The 14,300-nt window shown below is 43.8% G+C and overlaps 1 protein-coding gene across 11 annotated transcripts in view; it reads right to left on the bottom strand.

Moving 5' to 3' along the window:
- LOC142765405 (uncharacterized) overlaps positions 1 to 13,867 on the bottom strand; it is a 145,927-nt gene extending 132,060 nt beyond the window's left edge. For 10 of the 11 annotated variants that reach the window (XM_075866337.1, XM_075866343.1, XM_075866336.1 and 7 more), the window contains exons 1-3: positions 13,708 to 13,867; positions 9,961 to 10,043; positions 5,775 to 5,813 (exon numbers count right to left, since the gene is read on the bottom strand). In XM_075866337.1, coding sequence (XP_075722452.1) covers positions 5,775 to 5,813; positions 9,961 to 10,043; positions 13,708 to 13,849 — 264 coding nt within the window. In that variant the 5' untranslated portion in view covers positions 13,850 to 13,867. The remainder of the gene's footprint in view (positions 1 to 5,774; positions 5,814 to 9,960; positions 10,044 to 13,707) is intronic. The other variant, XM_075866340.1, reaches the window with a different exon arrangement.
- Positions 13,868 to 14,300: the final 433 nt, after the last annotated feature.

The following is a 14,300-nucleotide window of genomic DNA, read 5'->3' as shown; positions in this document are numbered from 1 at the left end:
TAGTTAGGGGCGCTACTCTGGAAGCGGTGGAGCTACAGTTCTTTTTTATTACCGTTCATTGCAGGGCAACTTGCAAAAAACACAGCCATGCTGCCGCGAAGCAGGCCTCGGTCCAATAGAACTCGCAAGAGGTCCCACTGGGGTTCTCTACAGCTGTCGAGTAAACTTGCTTCAAAATTACACGAGTTCGTCAAGCCAAACCCGGTGTTAGTTGCGCACTGTAGCGTCATCTTACTCGCCATGCATCATCATAATCATTCACCCACCACCACGCCGCGCGTCTTCGTCAAACTATGCAAAACTGCAGGAAGAGTTCACCTACTAGTGCGAACGCTGGAAGCTATGGTATTCTGTTTCAGCCCTCGCAATTAAGTGGCGTTCTTGGCGCTGCAACGTCTGCCACCTCAATGACGCCATCTCCCGTCTCTCTGTCACTACACACGGAATGCCCGGAAGGCAGTGTCAAGCATGAATCTATAAGCGGAGATCAACAAAACAACGATATTACTCCATAGCGCTGTTGGGAGGAGAAACTGCCCTCCATGGGGCGGTTTGCTTGTCTAAGAAAGCTTAAACATTGCCTCGAGCGACTCAGGTGTTGATCGTGTCCTGGGCGAGAGGCCGTCACAAAAAGAAGCACCTACAGCGTCACCGAGCAACAGGACGCTGTACACTATCTAGATGGTTCCGCGTTGTTATAACTGGCAATACAAGGAACCGGCATGCAAGGGACGCTCATCGGCGTACCTGCCATACGCTGTCCTCGTTCGACAGAAACGCGGGAAATCTCTTGGCGCGCTGCGAGGAACGCGCATCGGCAGGCCTGCTGGACGCAGTCGGAGTCTAGCGCGTGCACGGACGGCTATAAAAAGAGCGTGTTGGGAGTGCGCAGAACTCTCTCTGGACTTCGCTGGCCCGCTCGTCTCGAGTGCGCTCTGGGCCCTTGTAATGGAAAGGCGCGTCAGTATGCTCTCGTTGCACTCTACTTCTCTTGCAAATATGTAAATTAAACGCATCTTCTACTTGCTCGTGAGACGCGTCGCAAGAGTCGTCCTTCGCCGGATCTTGGGTGGCAGCCTCAACCCCTCCCCGGGCATATCAACTGGTTGGCAGCGGCAGGATCGGTTCGTGTTCTTTCTTGGTACCGATGCTGGTGAGTGCTCACTTTCCGTAGAGATTCTGCCAGGTGTTTTGGATAGATGGTGATGTTTATCCAAAAGGGTAGATTATTTGCTGTTTTGTGAAGAATTGGGTTTATTAGAGGTACCTTCACGGCAGTTTGAGCAACGGAAGTCTGCACGGGGTGACCACGGACTTGAACAAATTGAGGAAACCGGATTTAGTGCCGTTGTGCCAGGAGCTACGGATTCAGGTGGCGACTATACATAGAAAGCCACTTTTAATACAGGCGGTTAAGGATTCTGGCGCGGATGCGGAGGAGCTCGCCGAGTACTGGGAGCTGATTCAGAAGAGGATGAAAAAGGGCACAAGAGTCGAAGAGCGAGAGCGCCTTATGTTTGAAAGGGAAACCGTCAGGCGCAAAGAAGAAGCGGAAAGCCAAGAAAGGGAGCTTGAGTGCTTGCGGCTTCAGCTTAAGATTGTAGAGGCAAAAGGCGCTAGTGATCTGGGAACAGAAAATGCAGAGATTCAGGCAAGTGCACGAGTGAGCATGAGGGACCTCCTGTAACCTTACAAACAGAGCGAGGAGGAAGGTCCCATCCTGGAAACAGACATTGTGAGGAGCCCATCTCCTGAGAACGATGAGGGCCCATCGGAGGTGTCAGATGAGGAGGGTGGGCTTGAAATTATCGAGGATGGAAACTCAAGTGATGGTGAACAGGGTGAAGATGAAAGTAATGGAGCCAAAGAAAATGATGATGGTGGTGATGAAGCAGGAGATGGCGATGAGGCAGAGGAGGGTGGGGTAAAGGAAGAGGGGGAAGAAGAAAAACCAGAAGTGCAGCCTTAAGCTGAAGAGGAAGAAAGCTTACAGATGAACCCTCAAGATGAAGAAACAAGTTCAGTGCCTGTAGAAGACACTCCAGTATCCCCTACCAAAGAGGACTCTTCATTCGTGCATAATGCATTTGCGTCTCCCCCTGCTGAAGAAAGTCCATCATCTCCACTAGAAGCGACACCATCTCCTCCTACCCCTGTTGATGTGCCGGCATCGCCAACGGAAGATGTGGTCCCTGGGGCATCACCTATTGAGAGTGGAGAAGACTCCTCGGCACCTGTCTCTCTTGAAGAAGTGCCAGCAGATGAGCAATCAGCAGAGGTTTTAGGAGAAGGTGAAGATGGGCAAGAAAACGACAAAACGAGGACCGCAGACATCAATGAAGGCGACGAAGAAGACACACGGGACAATGTATCTTCGCCAAAGGAAATTGAAAGTCCCGAGGCTGAACCGGGAGAAGAGGAAGGGGAAGAGCTGGAAGAGAGCAGTTTGGCAGCTGGTGGACCATGTGACCACATCGCTTCCCCTGCACCAGAGGAGTCTAAAGAGGCAGATCATGGTGGTGTCCTCCTGGGCAACCTTCTTGATACTGATGATATATCTTCTTCTGAAGAAGAAGGCCTTCTTGAAGATACCAGTAATGGCATGAAGGATATATCAGAGCTTGGTAGCACAGATAGCTTGGTGGACAATCTTGAAGCTGTTGTCAGGGAGCAGGAGGAGCCTTGGCGACAAGAGTCAAAGTACACTGAGTGCCCAGTGCATAAGGAGTGGAAGACAAAACACAAGAAAGAAACTTGTCAGCATCGGAAGCACCAGTGTCACCGGCAGACGAACAGCAATAATGAGGACAGTGAAGAAGGTGAGATTGTTGTAGAAAGGTCTCCGTCATCTTCAAGCCGACGACGAAAGGAGAGAGACAAGCATAGCAGCAGTGGCAGCAGCAGCAAAGAGCACACTCTGCACAGCAGCAAAGAACGACGACGGAGCAGCTGAAAAGAACGCCACGAGCACAGGCAGCGCAGTCACCACCGTAGAGACCACTCAGAAAAGCGCTCAGCCGAGAAGTCCTCAAAGCACAAGGATTAATGTGGAACAGATGACGGAGAGTCAAGACGCTATGATTACAGGGACACCAGGGATTCAAGGGATGATGGCAGCCGAGGAAGAGAGTCCAGAGAAAACAGGGAATCGAGAGATGCCGCAAGGGACAGCAGAGAATCGAGGGACAGTAGAGAATCAAAAAAGTGTGCGTGTGTGCGCGCACTTTTATTTCTTTGTTCGAGTTCACTTGGTCACCACCATAGTGTAGTCTTCTGTTGTGCAATAAATTACGAGCCTTGCAGCACGTTACACCTGGTGATTCTCGGGAGAGCTGAGTGTTCTCAGTCTGGGTGCCTGGTTTGAGAGCGTCTTCCCCGCTAAAGGCAGACAGAAGATTGCTATGCCTACCGGTCCAACAGCATGGCATGGTGGACACGACAAACCAGCTATTGCGGACTGTGGCCCTTCGGTAGGGCTTCCTGCTTCCTTCGACCAGTGGACGACCAGGCAGCGGTGACGGGGCCTTTGCAGCTGTAGACAGTCCCATGCTGTGACCAAGCGTGTGATGTGCTGGGCCTCTTTACGGCGTCGAGGTGCGCCTACCGTAAGACCTGCTATGTGGTGAGTGTCTCCGTGTTGTGGTGGACAGTGTTGTGCCTACGGAGACGGACTACGGCCACTTCAGGGAGCAGCGCCACTGCAGCCCTTACGTGACCTTTTTGGACGGCGGACGAGCTGTCATAACCGGCAATACAAGGAACCGGCATGCAAGGGACGCTCATCGGCGTACCTGCCATACGCTGTCCGCGTTCCACAGGAACGTGCGAAATCTCTTGGCGCGCTGCGAGAAACGCGCATCGGCAGGCCTGATGGACGCCGTCGGCGTCTAGCGCGTGCACGGACGGCTATAAAAGGAGCGTGTCGGGAGTGCGCAGAGCTCTCTCTGGACTTCGCTGGCCCGCTCATCTCGAGTGCGCTCTGGACCCTTGTGATGGAAAGGTGTGTCAGTACGCTCTCGTTGCAATGTACTTCTCTTGCAAATATGTAAATTAAACGCATCTTCTACTTGTTCGTGAGACGTGTCATAAGAGTCGTCCTTCGCCGGATCCTGGGTGGCAGCCTCAACTCCTTCCCGGGCATATTAGCGTACACTTTTTACTGTGCCTCAACGATCCTTGATGCATAGGTGCAAGTGATTCATGCAGTAGCTGGATAGTGGTCTTCATGATGAAGAAAAAACGTTGACGGCGTTCGATAGGCAGGATTACCTGGAACGCTGACGACAAACGGATGCGGGAGGCTTCATTCAGCCTAAAGGTTCCGGTTTCATAGACTGTGCCATTGCACCTCAGAGATGTAAGGGAGCCCGTACGGTGAGCCGGTGGTCATTTTGTCGTTTCCGTTGCTTTATTTTCTATCTTGGTCACCATTAATAAAAAACATTGAGGACTTTCTACTTACGTGTGACCCTAGAGAACGACCTGCACCCTTAAAGAAGCCCAAGGATCACCGAAGCCTAAAAAACGCTTCCTAATGGGAGTATTCATGTAGGCCTAAGCCCATGAAATGCTCTAGCTGGGGCAGCACAGTTGTGAAGATGCTGACCTTGAATCTAGAGCATAAGCGTGATTAAAACCACTTGGCGAATTTTTTTTCTTTGCATCACTACGAGTGTTTCTTTTTTCTGGCTATGTCAGCCAAGTCTACTTACCCATCAAGGTTACTGCAGATCACGCCTTAGTGATGTGTACTGAGACGACTCCGAATTCTGCTGCATGTACTCTTCGTAGATTATGATGGCCTTATTAGAAGGGCATGCACTTCACGCTAATCCTGACCAGCATTGTTAGTAAAACAACCTGTTTATCTGCATGAAGGTACTTGCGTTCGCAGTTCTTTTTCCTCGACTTCTGGAGATGAGCACTGAACGAGGAGGAAACACAATCCGAGCGAAGCAAAGAGTGATGCAAGCGAGGAATTCATTTACTTCAGCGAACGTGTGTAACACTGCTTTTACGGCACCGCTTCAAAAAAGTTCCAATGGCTGCCAGTTTGGCGCTAAACTGCACGCTTGTAACAACACATTATAATTTCCGCTTTTGGGTTGGTTTCGAGTCCTTCTACCTGTGATGGGCTTCTACTCTACGTTACCCAATTGCTTGGAGTGTCCTCGCGGCTTTTGTAACCTTCCAATAAAAACGGTGCTCTCAAACCAAGATTCAATAGAATGATAAACATAACAGTATGGCATAACTTGTAAAAAATGATTTGAAAATGATTTGTGAAAGAAATGATTGCAGTAGATGACTGCAATATTGATATTGGTACAGTGCATGCTTTCTTTTTTTGGTGCTGTCTCTTACTGGCACAATTTCATAAATAAATGATCGATTGATTGTTATGTGGGGTTCTACGTTCAAAAAGCACCATATGATTAGGGGAGATGCCATAGTGAAGGGCTTCGGAAATTTCGACCACCTGGTGTTCTTTAACGTGCACCGAAATCTGAGCACACGGGCCTACAACATTTCCGCCTCCATACAAAATGCATCCGCCGCAATCGGCATTCGAACCTGCGACCTGTGGGTCAGCAGCCGTGTACCTTATTCACTTAACCACTGCGGCGAGGCTTCATAAATAAAAACAAAATTCTTTATAACATTCATTATGTCTCGTATGGTGTTCTGTCGGGCTCAAATCTTACGTTGTATAGTCTTGTTGTAATACGTTTCCTTGACACTTATGAAAGAATGTTTTGAAATGAAATACTTGCCCGATTCTGACCGTAAACCCGACGGTAGGCTTCACGGAACTGGAAATAATACAGTACAACAACGAGGAGTCAAGCATAGGTGAAAGTAAATATTTTTCTGCACGTTAAAATAACAGTCTACCAGTGCCTCTTCAAATGTGCCCAAGATTCTAAGCGAATAGGGAAACATGGTATTCGCCACAGGTCTTCAGAATAAGCAATGTAGCAGCAGACGTGTTCGGATACAGAAGTACATACTTGAGGAAAAAAAATAAAAGCGCATGGTAATTACTTTTCTTAACACTTCAGTTAGATGATTGTGATAAAGGGGGGAGTATAAGTCTTTCTGGCAACAAGGTCTTCCCTACTTTCACAATTTGAAAGTGATCTCAAGTAATAATTGTGCTCCAAATTAGTTGACTCAACTTCCTCGAAAAAAACGAAACACGGAAGAGCGCGACGGTTATTTTCGTCTGGGGCGTCCTGAATTGTTCAACCAATTTATAGGGAGTGCCGGAGTGCTTGGCACTATGGCAACCATGGCGCCTAAAAGCTATTTTGAAGGTAGAAAACAAATAACGCGTTTTCGTGACTTTCGATCGTTTTGTACACAATATTTTAGGCACCCAGTTTAACAATAATAAAGAAGAGTAATTGTGCCACTAGGAACAGTGCATAAAGCCAACTTTCTTGACGACACAACATTAGGTTAAACTGCTCGTCGTAGCATGTTTAACCCTTGAGCGTGTTCTTAAAGAAATTGGAGCATGCTTTCTACAGTCAACAGAGAGCTTTGTTTCTTAGAACGTGGTACATGCATCTTCATTTTTGCGTGAATGTGTGGATTGTGGAAGGTTACTGGGGAGACGCGTGAGCGTGGAATCGATCCAACTAACTTGACTGCTTCAAAAAGACCTCCGAATCTGATGAAAGTGCGTGGACGCGCGCGTCGCTCTGCCATCACATGGTTCCTGAGAGTGAGGAAGGCGAAATTGCCGAGTATATGAACGCAAGAGTGTCTTCTAACGACTGGTTACAAATATAATCAATTCATTTTCAAATATACTAAGTGAAAACGAATAGACCTTGAAGCCGGAAGTTTCTGCGAACATTAAATTACAAGTTCTTGGTTTCAATATACTATTTTCACTGAAACATGTGTGCTGGTTTTTCGAGTCTGGAGAATAAATCCGATTTGAAACATCGCCTCTAACCATTCTAAACTTCTGTAGATTGGCATTGTCGCGTCTTGTATTGGTCGCGCAATGAAGAAATGGCGTGTTCATACCGTTAGTACCGCGTTTCTGGAGCAAGTTGTTTGGTTGCGCAAGGCTGGGTACCCACTCACTGTAATCCGGACCTCGTGCGCACAGATAAAAAAAAGCTAAAAGAATAAAATCACTTTCTCACTCTGAATCAGAGGCAAAATTATTCAAGTTAAAGGTAGTAGTAATTTCGTATCTTCAAAGCATTTGCTACAAACTTAAAAAAGTGATGAAAAACTACCCAGTACAAATCGTGTTTTCGGCAGAAAGCAAAGTATATAGGAGGCGTTTGTTTTGAGCGAAAAATATTTATGCTTAAAAGAGAGCTAGGAGCAAGGAAAAGCAGTAACATCTCGCTGTTCGCAGATTGCACTAAAAATGTGCTATACGGCATTCGTAACACATGTAACTATCGTGCCTTAGGGCAGGCTGGGTGTTGCTGCAACGCAAGACTAAGGAGCACTTGTCCAGCCTGATAGCTCGCGCAAACACGCATTTGACAAGAAATTGTCAGGAACATGGGTGCAAACCTCAGCCTAGCAAAGCTGGCTTCTTGTTCCAACACCCAAATAAAAAAGCAAGGGCATTGCGAAAGGTCAGTTGATCGCAAATCCTAAAGAAATGTGCGTCGGCTACACTTTGGTTGTTTTATTACAAAAAAGTTCATTCTATTGATGATATGTTTAGGACACAGTTTTATTTTTTCTACTTTTTGTTGGTAGTCTGTTGCTGCGAGCGCTCTAATCCCAATCGTTATCACAAGGAATGATTTTCATATGCGAAAATTATCTTTAATAAAACTGCAGATTTAATGTTGGCTACTTAAGCAAATCAATTTACAACAATAAACCAGTTCCTACATTGCCCTCGTTTAATATACCCTTTCATTCATTCTTCTTTGTGCCACAGGAATTGGCTAAAATATCAATTTCATCTAGGCGAGCTATCAAGCTATTATTGTTTCAGCAAGTTGGCAGGACATAACTGAAAAGGCGAACAGCGCCACCTAGTAGTACTTATAGCGCAACTTCGGAAGTAAGAAAAATGGACAGGCAAGGTTGCCAGATTTCAACTACCATTTTATTTAAAACAATCGTTTTACTTTCTTACTACCGATTTTTTAACTCAAGGTTGCGTCTTCGATTGGGAATCCTTTCATTTAAAAGCGGCGTTTGCACAGGTACTTGTTTTGCAGCAGCTATATTCAAAATGTCTGTTTTGTGAAAGTCTGCAGGTTTGTCGATGTTTTCATAGTAATTGTTGATTGTTATAATGCCAACTTTAAAGTTGGTTTCAGTGTTCTAGCTTGGTTTAAGGATCACTTGCACCCACTTGATCTTAAGCACCAGTTATCACCTGGCACTTCGAATAGGTTCTTAGACCTAACATCGTGTTTTTGGAGCAATCATTTGTGCGGGCTGTTCATTTCGAGAAGTTAAAATTCGTTTTTAGCTTTGCACTCAGCTCATTGGAAATTCGTGAAGATGGTTAACATCAATGTTTGTCTTGTTATAGCTCGTAGAACACTTGGCAGAATACAGTTTAAAAAGTCGAGTGGCTCTCAAGCACTGGTCACCGAAGCACCATCATTATCACTGTTGCAGAACGCTTTTGAAGTAATTCATTTATAACGGAGGGAAATTTCTGCCTTAAAATGTGTCGGTCTTTAAGAACTGGGTTACAGTCCCTTTTACGCACAACGTTTCCCGTAGGCTGTTAGAAATCTAAAAGCTCATTAACATCACTGTTGTCTTTATTACACTGGTAAAGCTATCAAAAATTTGGAAGCTGGTGAATCATCCAGTTGCAAAAGAAACACGGAACGTGCTTTGTTCCTTGTGCTACTCGTGTCATGTGTCTTCTTCCACTACCCTGCGGTAGGAAATACTTAAGGCAAAGCGCGAAATGCTCGAATGACCATTTAAGGAAGCATAATAAAAAGGCGCACGATGTGGTTTAAGGACACCACAGACTTCAAGGCCATGACTGCGGGTGCGTTTTCTTCTTTGAGAGTTTCTAGTTAGTAGACAAGTGCCCCTCGGAGGCCACGCGTGAGATAAATCAGACCCGCCCCATAACTAAGATTGTCGGTAACTGTGTAAGATGCCAATCACTCCAGCGTTTAAAAAAGGAGGTTTCGTATCTCGATCAATTTTAAGATGTATACTGGCTTCCAGGTAACACAAGTGACAAGTGTTTTGTTGACATTGTATCGCAGTGGTTGTTAACTGCACCCTCCTGCGTGTGCCCATTTGTTCACCAATATATGTACACCACTCTGCTATATGTGTGTGCTGAATGTCAGCCAGCTTCCCTGTCTTTCTTTTTTGCTTAGGTAGTTATGCTGCAACTACTACTAATTTGTGCTGTTCGTAGTTGCAGCAGGCTATCAGTTTCCACTAGACTGGTTAGACCATATATGCTTTTATTGCAGTTAACTGCAGGCAATTTTCATTCAAACTAATTAGCAGCCCATATTCGACCCCAAATTGTAAAAAAAAAAACATGCCGACCCAGCTATTGACGTTTGACTCAAGACAAAAGGAAACATATCTAGAATAGAAAAGTACTTGCTGACCTCTGCTCATCGAACGGATTCTCAAAAGATGTGGAATCTGGCAATAGTAAGTTTTCATATAGTAATGAGTAAAGGTTTTAATTAGCTAGTTGTTCATCAACTTTATTGTGGAAATTTTGAAACTGATATTTGTTACGCGGCAAGGATTTGAATAAAACAATGCATTGAATGCTGCCTGTGAATTCTTTTCTTACATTTTCAAATCATTTGACGTTTATAGGCATAACATTTGGCCAGAAGAATAAAAGTTTTCATTATGCTTTTACTTACTTGTTGTCGGTGAGAAATCAAAATTAAGCAGATGTGACATCAAAATTCGTTGAGTCAACAAATAAAATGATTTCCATTGAAATAAAAGACTTGCCTGAGCATAAGCGTGACTGTATCTTCCATGAGTCGCCGGACGCCCAATCGGACGCCGATTCTGAAAATTTATTTGCATCACCACTGAGAATGCAAAAAACAAAAAAATGTCTGTTGCTAACTACTTCAATAAATAAAGGAGGGATTTATGGCACATATGGGTGCACAATACTAGTGCCTATCGCTGTATTATTTTAAAGCAAACTACACAAAACTCTGCGTCTCTTTATTGGTAACAATACCTATGCGAATAATAAAAAAAATATTTGCCTTGTTGATTCTTAAAGAAATGATTGTGAAAACATTTCGCGAGTAAAATGAGGAAACCTCTCCCGGTGTTACACGTGTCCGTCATATTTTTCTAAGCCAAAGTAAATATAGGAATGACAAATTTTAGGTGAATATATACATGTTGGATGAGTAAGTGTTAGGGCTTTTTTTTAAAAGAAAACCTTTTGTTAGAGGTATACTTGAGGTGGCAACAACATTTTTTTGCCTCAGAAAGGGTGCATGACATTAAAAAGGGATTTACAAAAGTTTGCGTTTGTTACATTCAGTGGTTACCGAGAAAATGTTCCTTTTTTAATTAAAAGTATGTTAAAAAAACACTATTTATAATCCGAGTTCCGTGGTGCAGTTACAGAATCACGAGCATTCGGGGTGATTTTCAAATGTTTTTCACTGAGCATAATATCTCACCATTTCGTAGAAGCACTGGTAAGTAATTCTGTACTAATTTTCTTTCATCTTTGCATTTCATTTGCCTTTCAGCAGTTCAAAAAATTTTTAACAGGTCTGGAGTTTAGAATATTGCAGAAAAGCTGCCATAGATGGCTAAGTTACACAGTGAAAATCTTAGAAGTCCTTGATGCTGAAGTGAACAACAAAAACTGTTAGTCTTGGTTCGGCATTATACTCTGAGTGAATGATATGCAACCTGACCGATTTATATGTGGCTTTTAACATTCCAAAATAACCATGTAGCTATGAAAGACGCCATAATGGAAGGCTGCGGCGATTTCGACCACATGAGGTTCTTTAACGTGCAATAGAATCTAAGCACACGGGCCTACAGCATTTTCGCCTATATCGAAAATGAAGCCGCCGCAGCCGGGAATCAATCCTGCCACCTGCGGGTTAGCAGCCAAGCACCTCAGCCACTAGACCACCGAGGCGGGCCATGATGTGTAAGTTTGACGAGCGGTGCCTGTGATTCTTGGTCTCTTATCCCTCAGTTGTTATATCCACATAGCTTCTATCAAACTGTTTAGCGTGAGAATCTAAAAAGCTAACAGTGATAACTGGAGGACTTAAGACGGTCAATCAGGAGTCAACCTAACTTAACCACAGCATCTGTGAGGAAACATGGCCAACTCTCACAACCTAGTAAGTGATACGTCAATGTCGAGCACACGTAACAAAGACAAACATGGAGTTTTGAATTAGTACTTATTACGACTCCTCTAACTAATTCCCAAATATCAGTCCATTAAGCAAGCATTGAATATACACGTACGTACTCCTTCAATATTTTAAATATGCGCAGTGCAGCGTTAGAGATTTATAGCCACAATACGCGTTTTACAACATGCGACGTCTTCTCTTTCTCGCCACATGAACTTGACGTTTCGATCTGAATCTTAGCCGGTCAAAGCCTCGCGAGTCTCAAGTTGTTCGTTTCTTTAAAAACGACGGCGAGTGGAGTAGTTCCGCCGATTCGCTCGTTAAGTTCTAATTCGTGCATACAAGCATCACTTCCCGTGTACCTTCTATTTGAAAAGAAAACTAACTCTTATGAATACCGATGTTTTAATTAAAAGACAATAGAGACCCCTAAAACTACCGAAAAACAAGATTGCTGATGCTAATGGGAATTTTTTCAATAGTGGCCCGAAATGTTTGCGGCCCTAAAGCCCTTTGCATATGCAAGCTTTGTGTCAAGTAGGGGCGAAGAGGTTTCGAATAGGGCTTGCAGCGCTTGAAACACCCCCTTATTTTAGAATAAAATCAATTGGATGCTTACGGGGTCATTTTCTTTTTAAGGCACGTTATAATGAGAAATAACAGATAATAACACTATAGAAAGTAAATGGGTTAGTATTAAAGTGTAATGTTAAAGTGAAGCAGTAAGAGTGGACGAATGATATCTTGCCACCGGCAGGATCTAGACCTTCGACCTTCGAACAACGCATTCGATGCTGCACTACGAACTGTGACAGCTCTATTGTAGTGTAGAGTCAAAGTAGGAGAGTATGTTACAGGGCAACACAAGAGTAAAATTGAGTTTTTCCGTCATTCCCTGCGTGTCACTATGACAGCTCTATTGCAGTGTAGAGTCAAGGTAGGAAAGAATGTTACAGGGCGGCACAAGGATAAAATTGAGTTTTTATGTCATTCCCTGCATGTCACTATTACTTGCGTGTAGCGCTGCTGAAAGTTTACAATCAGGAGGCGAGACAAAAGAACGGCTAAACAGATGCAGTTCAAGTAAAGGCAGGGTATATGCACCGAAGATGTGTGCGGAGAGGACAACTGCCACTGCTCACTCTAGCAGGGGTAGAAAGTTGAGCGCTGAGTTGCAGGTGGGGCGCATGTGTGAGGGTAGAGCAAGGTGACAGAAGCTAATTGCGCTAAGAAATCGAACATTGTTGCTTCGACGTTAGCGTTCACGTGAGCTTCATTTGATAAGAAATTCAATACGTCACGTCAGCTTTCCTTAACAGAAAATTTTAGTAGACTCGAAACTTTCGAGTATTTTTTTCTTGAGAGGGAACAACGCACCGATAATAAATTAGTCATAATTACCGTAGAACTCTTTGATGCTGGTAGTTTTCGGAATGCTCTAAAGACACCTATTAGGTTTGGTACAAAAATGGTTGCAAAGTTCAAAGGCGACTGGCGAAGGACCAATATAGAGCGAGCGAGAAAATACCACACCCACTTCTTTTCTCACTTTGAGAAACATCAGTCGCATAGACTGTAATCACTAGCATGCGTGCCAAGTGATCACTTCAAACGGAGTGTAAAGATGGCAAGCATCGTTGTCATTTTCTAGCTCCCACACGCTCCATTGATATCGTGCAAAAATTAACTCAAATATTTACTTACTATCTCGCTATCGGAGACAGAATACGTATTATCATTGGGATATTGGCAGGTTTCTCGACTAAAATGAAAATTATGTGAAGCTGTAACTAGACCTGCAGCTCCAGTATGCAGGTGCATTCAGAGGTGTTACAGCCACAGAGCCCTGTCGTCGTATTTAAGACGCGGAAGTTCTCTATTGGAGCGGGCGACATGTTATTGCTATGAAAGGCCGTTGTTACAAAAATTATGTTAGGCTTCTAATAATATACTCGTAGAAATTATGACAAATACCGGTAAAACACCTAATGCATAAGACATCAGCAAACATCCGGTTGCACCGAGCGACGTCTTTTTTCCCTTCCGCGATCTTGCCGTTCATTTTGCCGAGTTTCGAAGAAGATGATCACGAAGAAACCATTGCCTATGTTTTCGCGACTGTATTGAGGGTACATTACACTTCTCTTCCAAATCGGAGTCAATTCTGTCACAATTAGCTGCAAAAGTTTTGTGTGTTATTTTATAGGATAGCAACGACAGAAGGGTTAGCATTAGAATATTGGGCTTCCGCACACGAAGTAGAGAAATTGTTTTTAATCGTACATTTTCAGTGTATATTTTTTAAGATTCCCTGTCATTGATGGAATAGATAATGCAAACTTACTTTTCTCGCCTTGGGGCTGATTGAGTCTTCCACAAATAATGTCAAAAACAATACCAAGAGGTAGAATAGAAAACAGCCAAACTTCGTGTTCATATCGGAGTAAAAACGTTCTGCCTAAAGAGACAAATATAAATCTCCTCATCAGACATGCTCTGTATAAATAGAATGTTGCACTGAGAAATGTAATTGAAACATCTGCAGCAGCTTGATACTGTATCTAAGGAAGCCCACTGATGAATTTAATTATGACAGATTGCTTTAAGCGAATAACTGGTTGAAAATAGGCGTGAATATATAGAACGTACTCATTATTTTGCACGTCTACCTATTATTCACTTTCTGTAGACTCTAATTGCTTGTAAGTAAAATGCGTAAAAGGCTGATTAACTGCGTAATAACTCAGCCGTAAATTCCTTCTGCTTATGCAAGAAGTTTTTTTTAGGAATTTATCACGTAACTCCAAGGCAAAGTGTCGTACGTAATTCCTATTCGGCAGCTGTTCGCAATTCTGATTGAAAAATAAATAGAGAATTTTCGCAGGTTCTTTCTTCACTTCCTTGATTGATCGATTGATATTACGAAGTTTAACGTCT

The sequence above is a fragment of the Rhipicephalus microplus genome, chromosome 6, assembly GCF_043290135.1.
Source record: "Rhipicephalus microplus isolate Deutch F79 chromosome 6, USDA_Rmic, whole genome shotgun sequence".
NCBI classification, from domain to species: Eukaryota; Metazoa; Arthropoda; class Arachnida; order Ixodida; family Ixodidae; genus Rhipicephalus; species Rhipicephalus microplus.
Note: the sequence above shows the minus strand (reverse complement) of the source record. Positions and strands in the feature narration are given on the sequence as shown.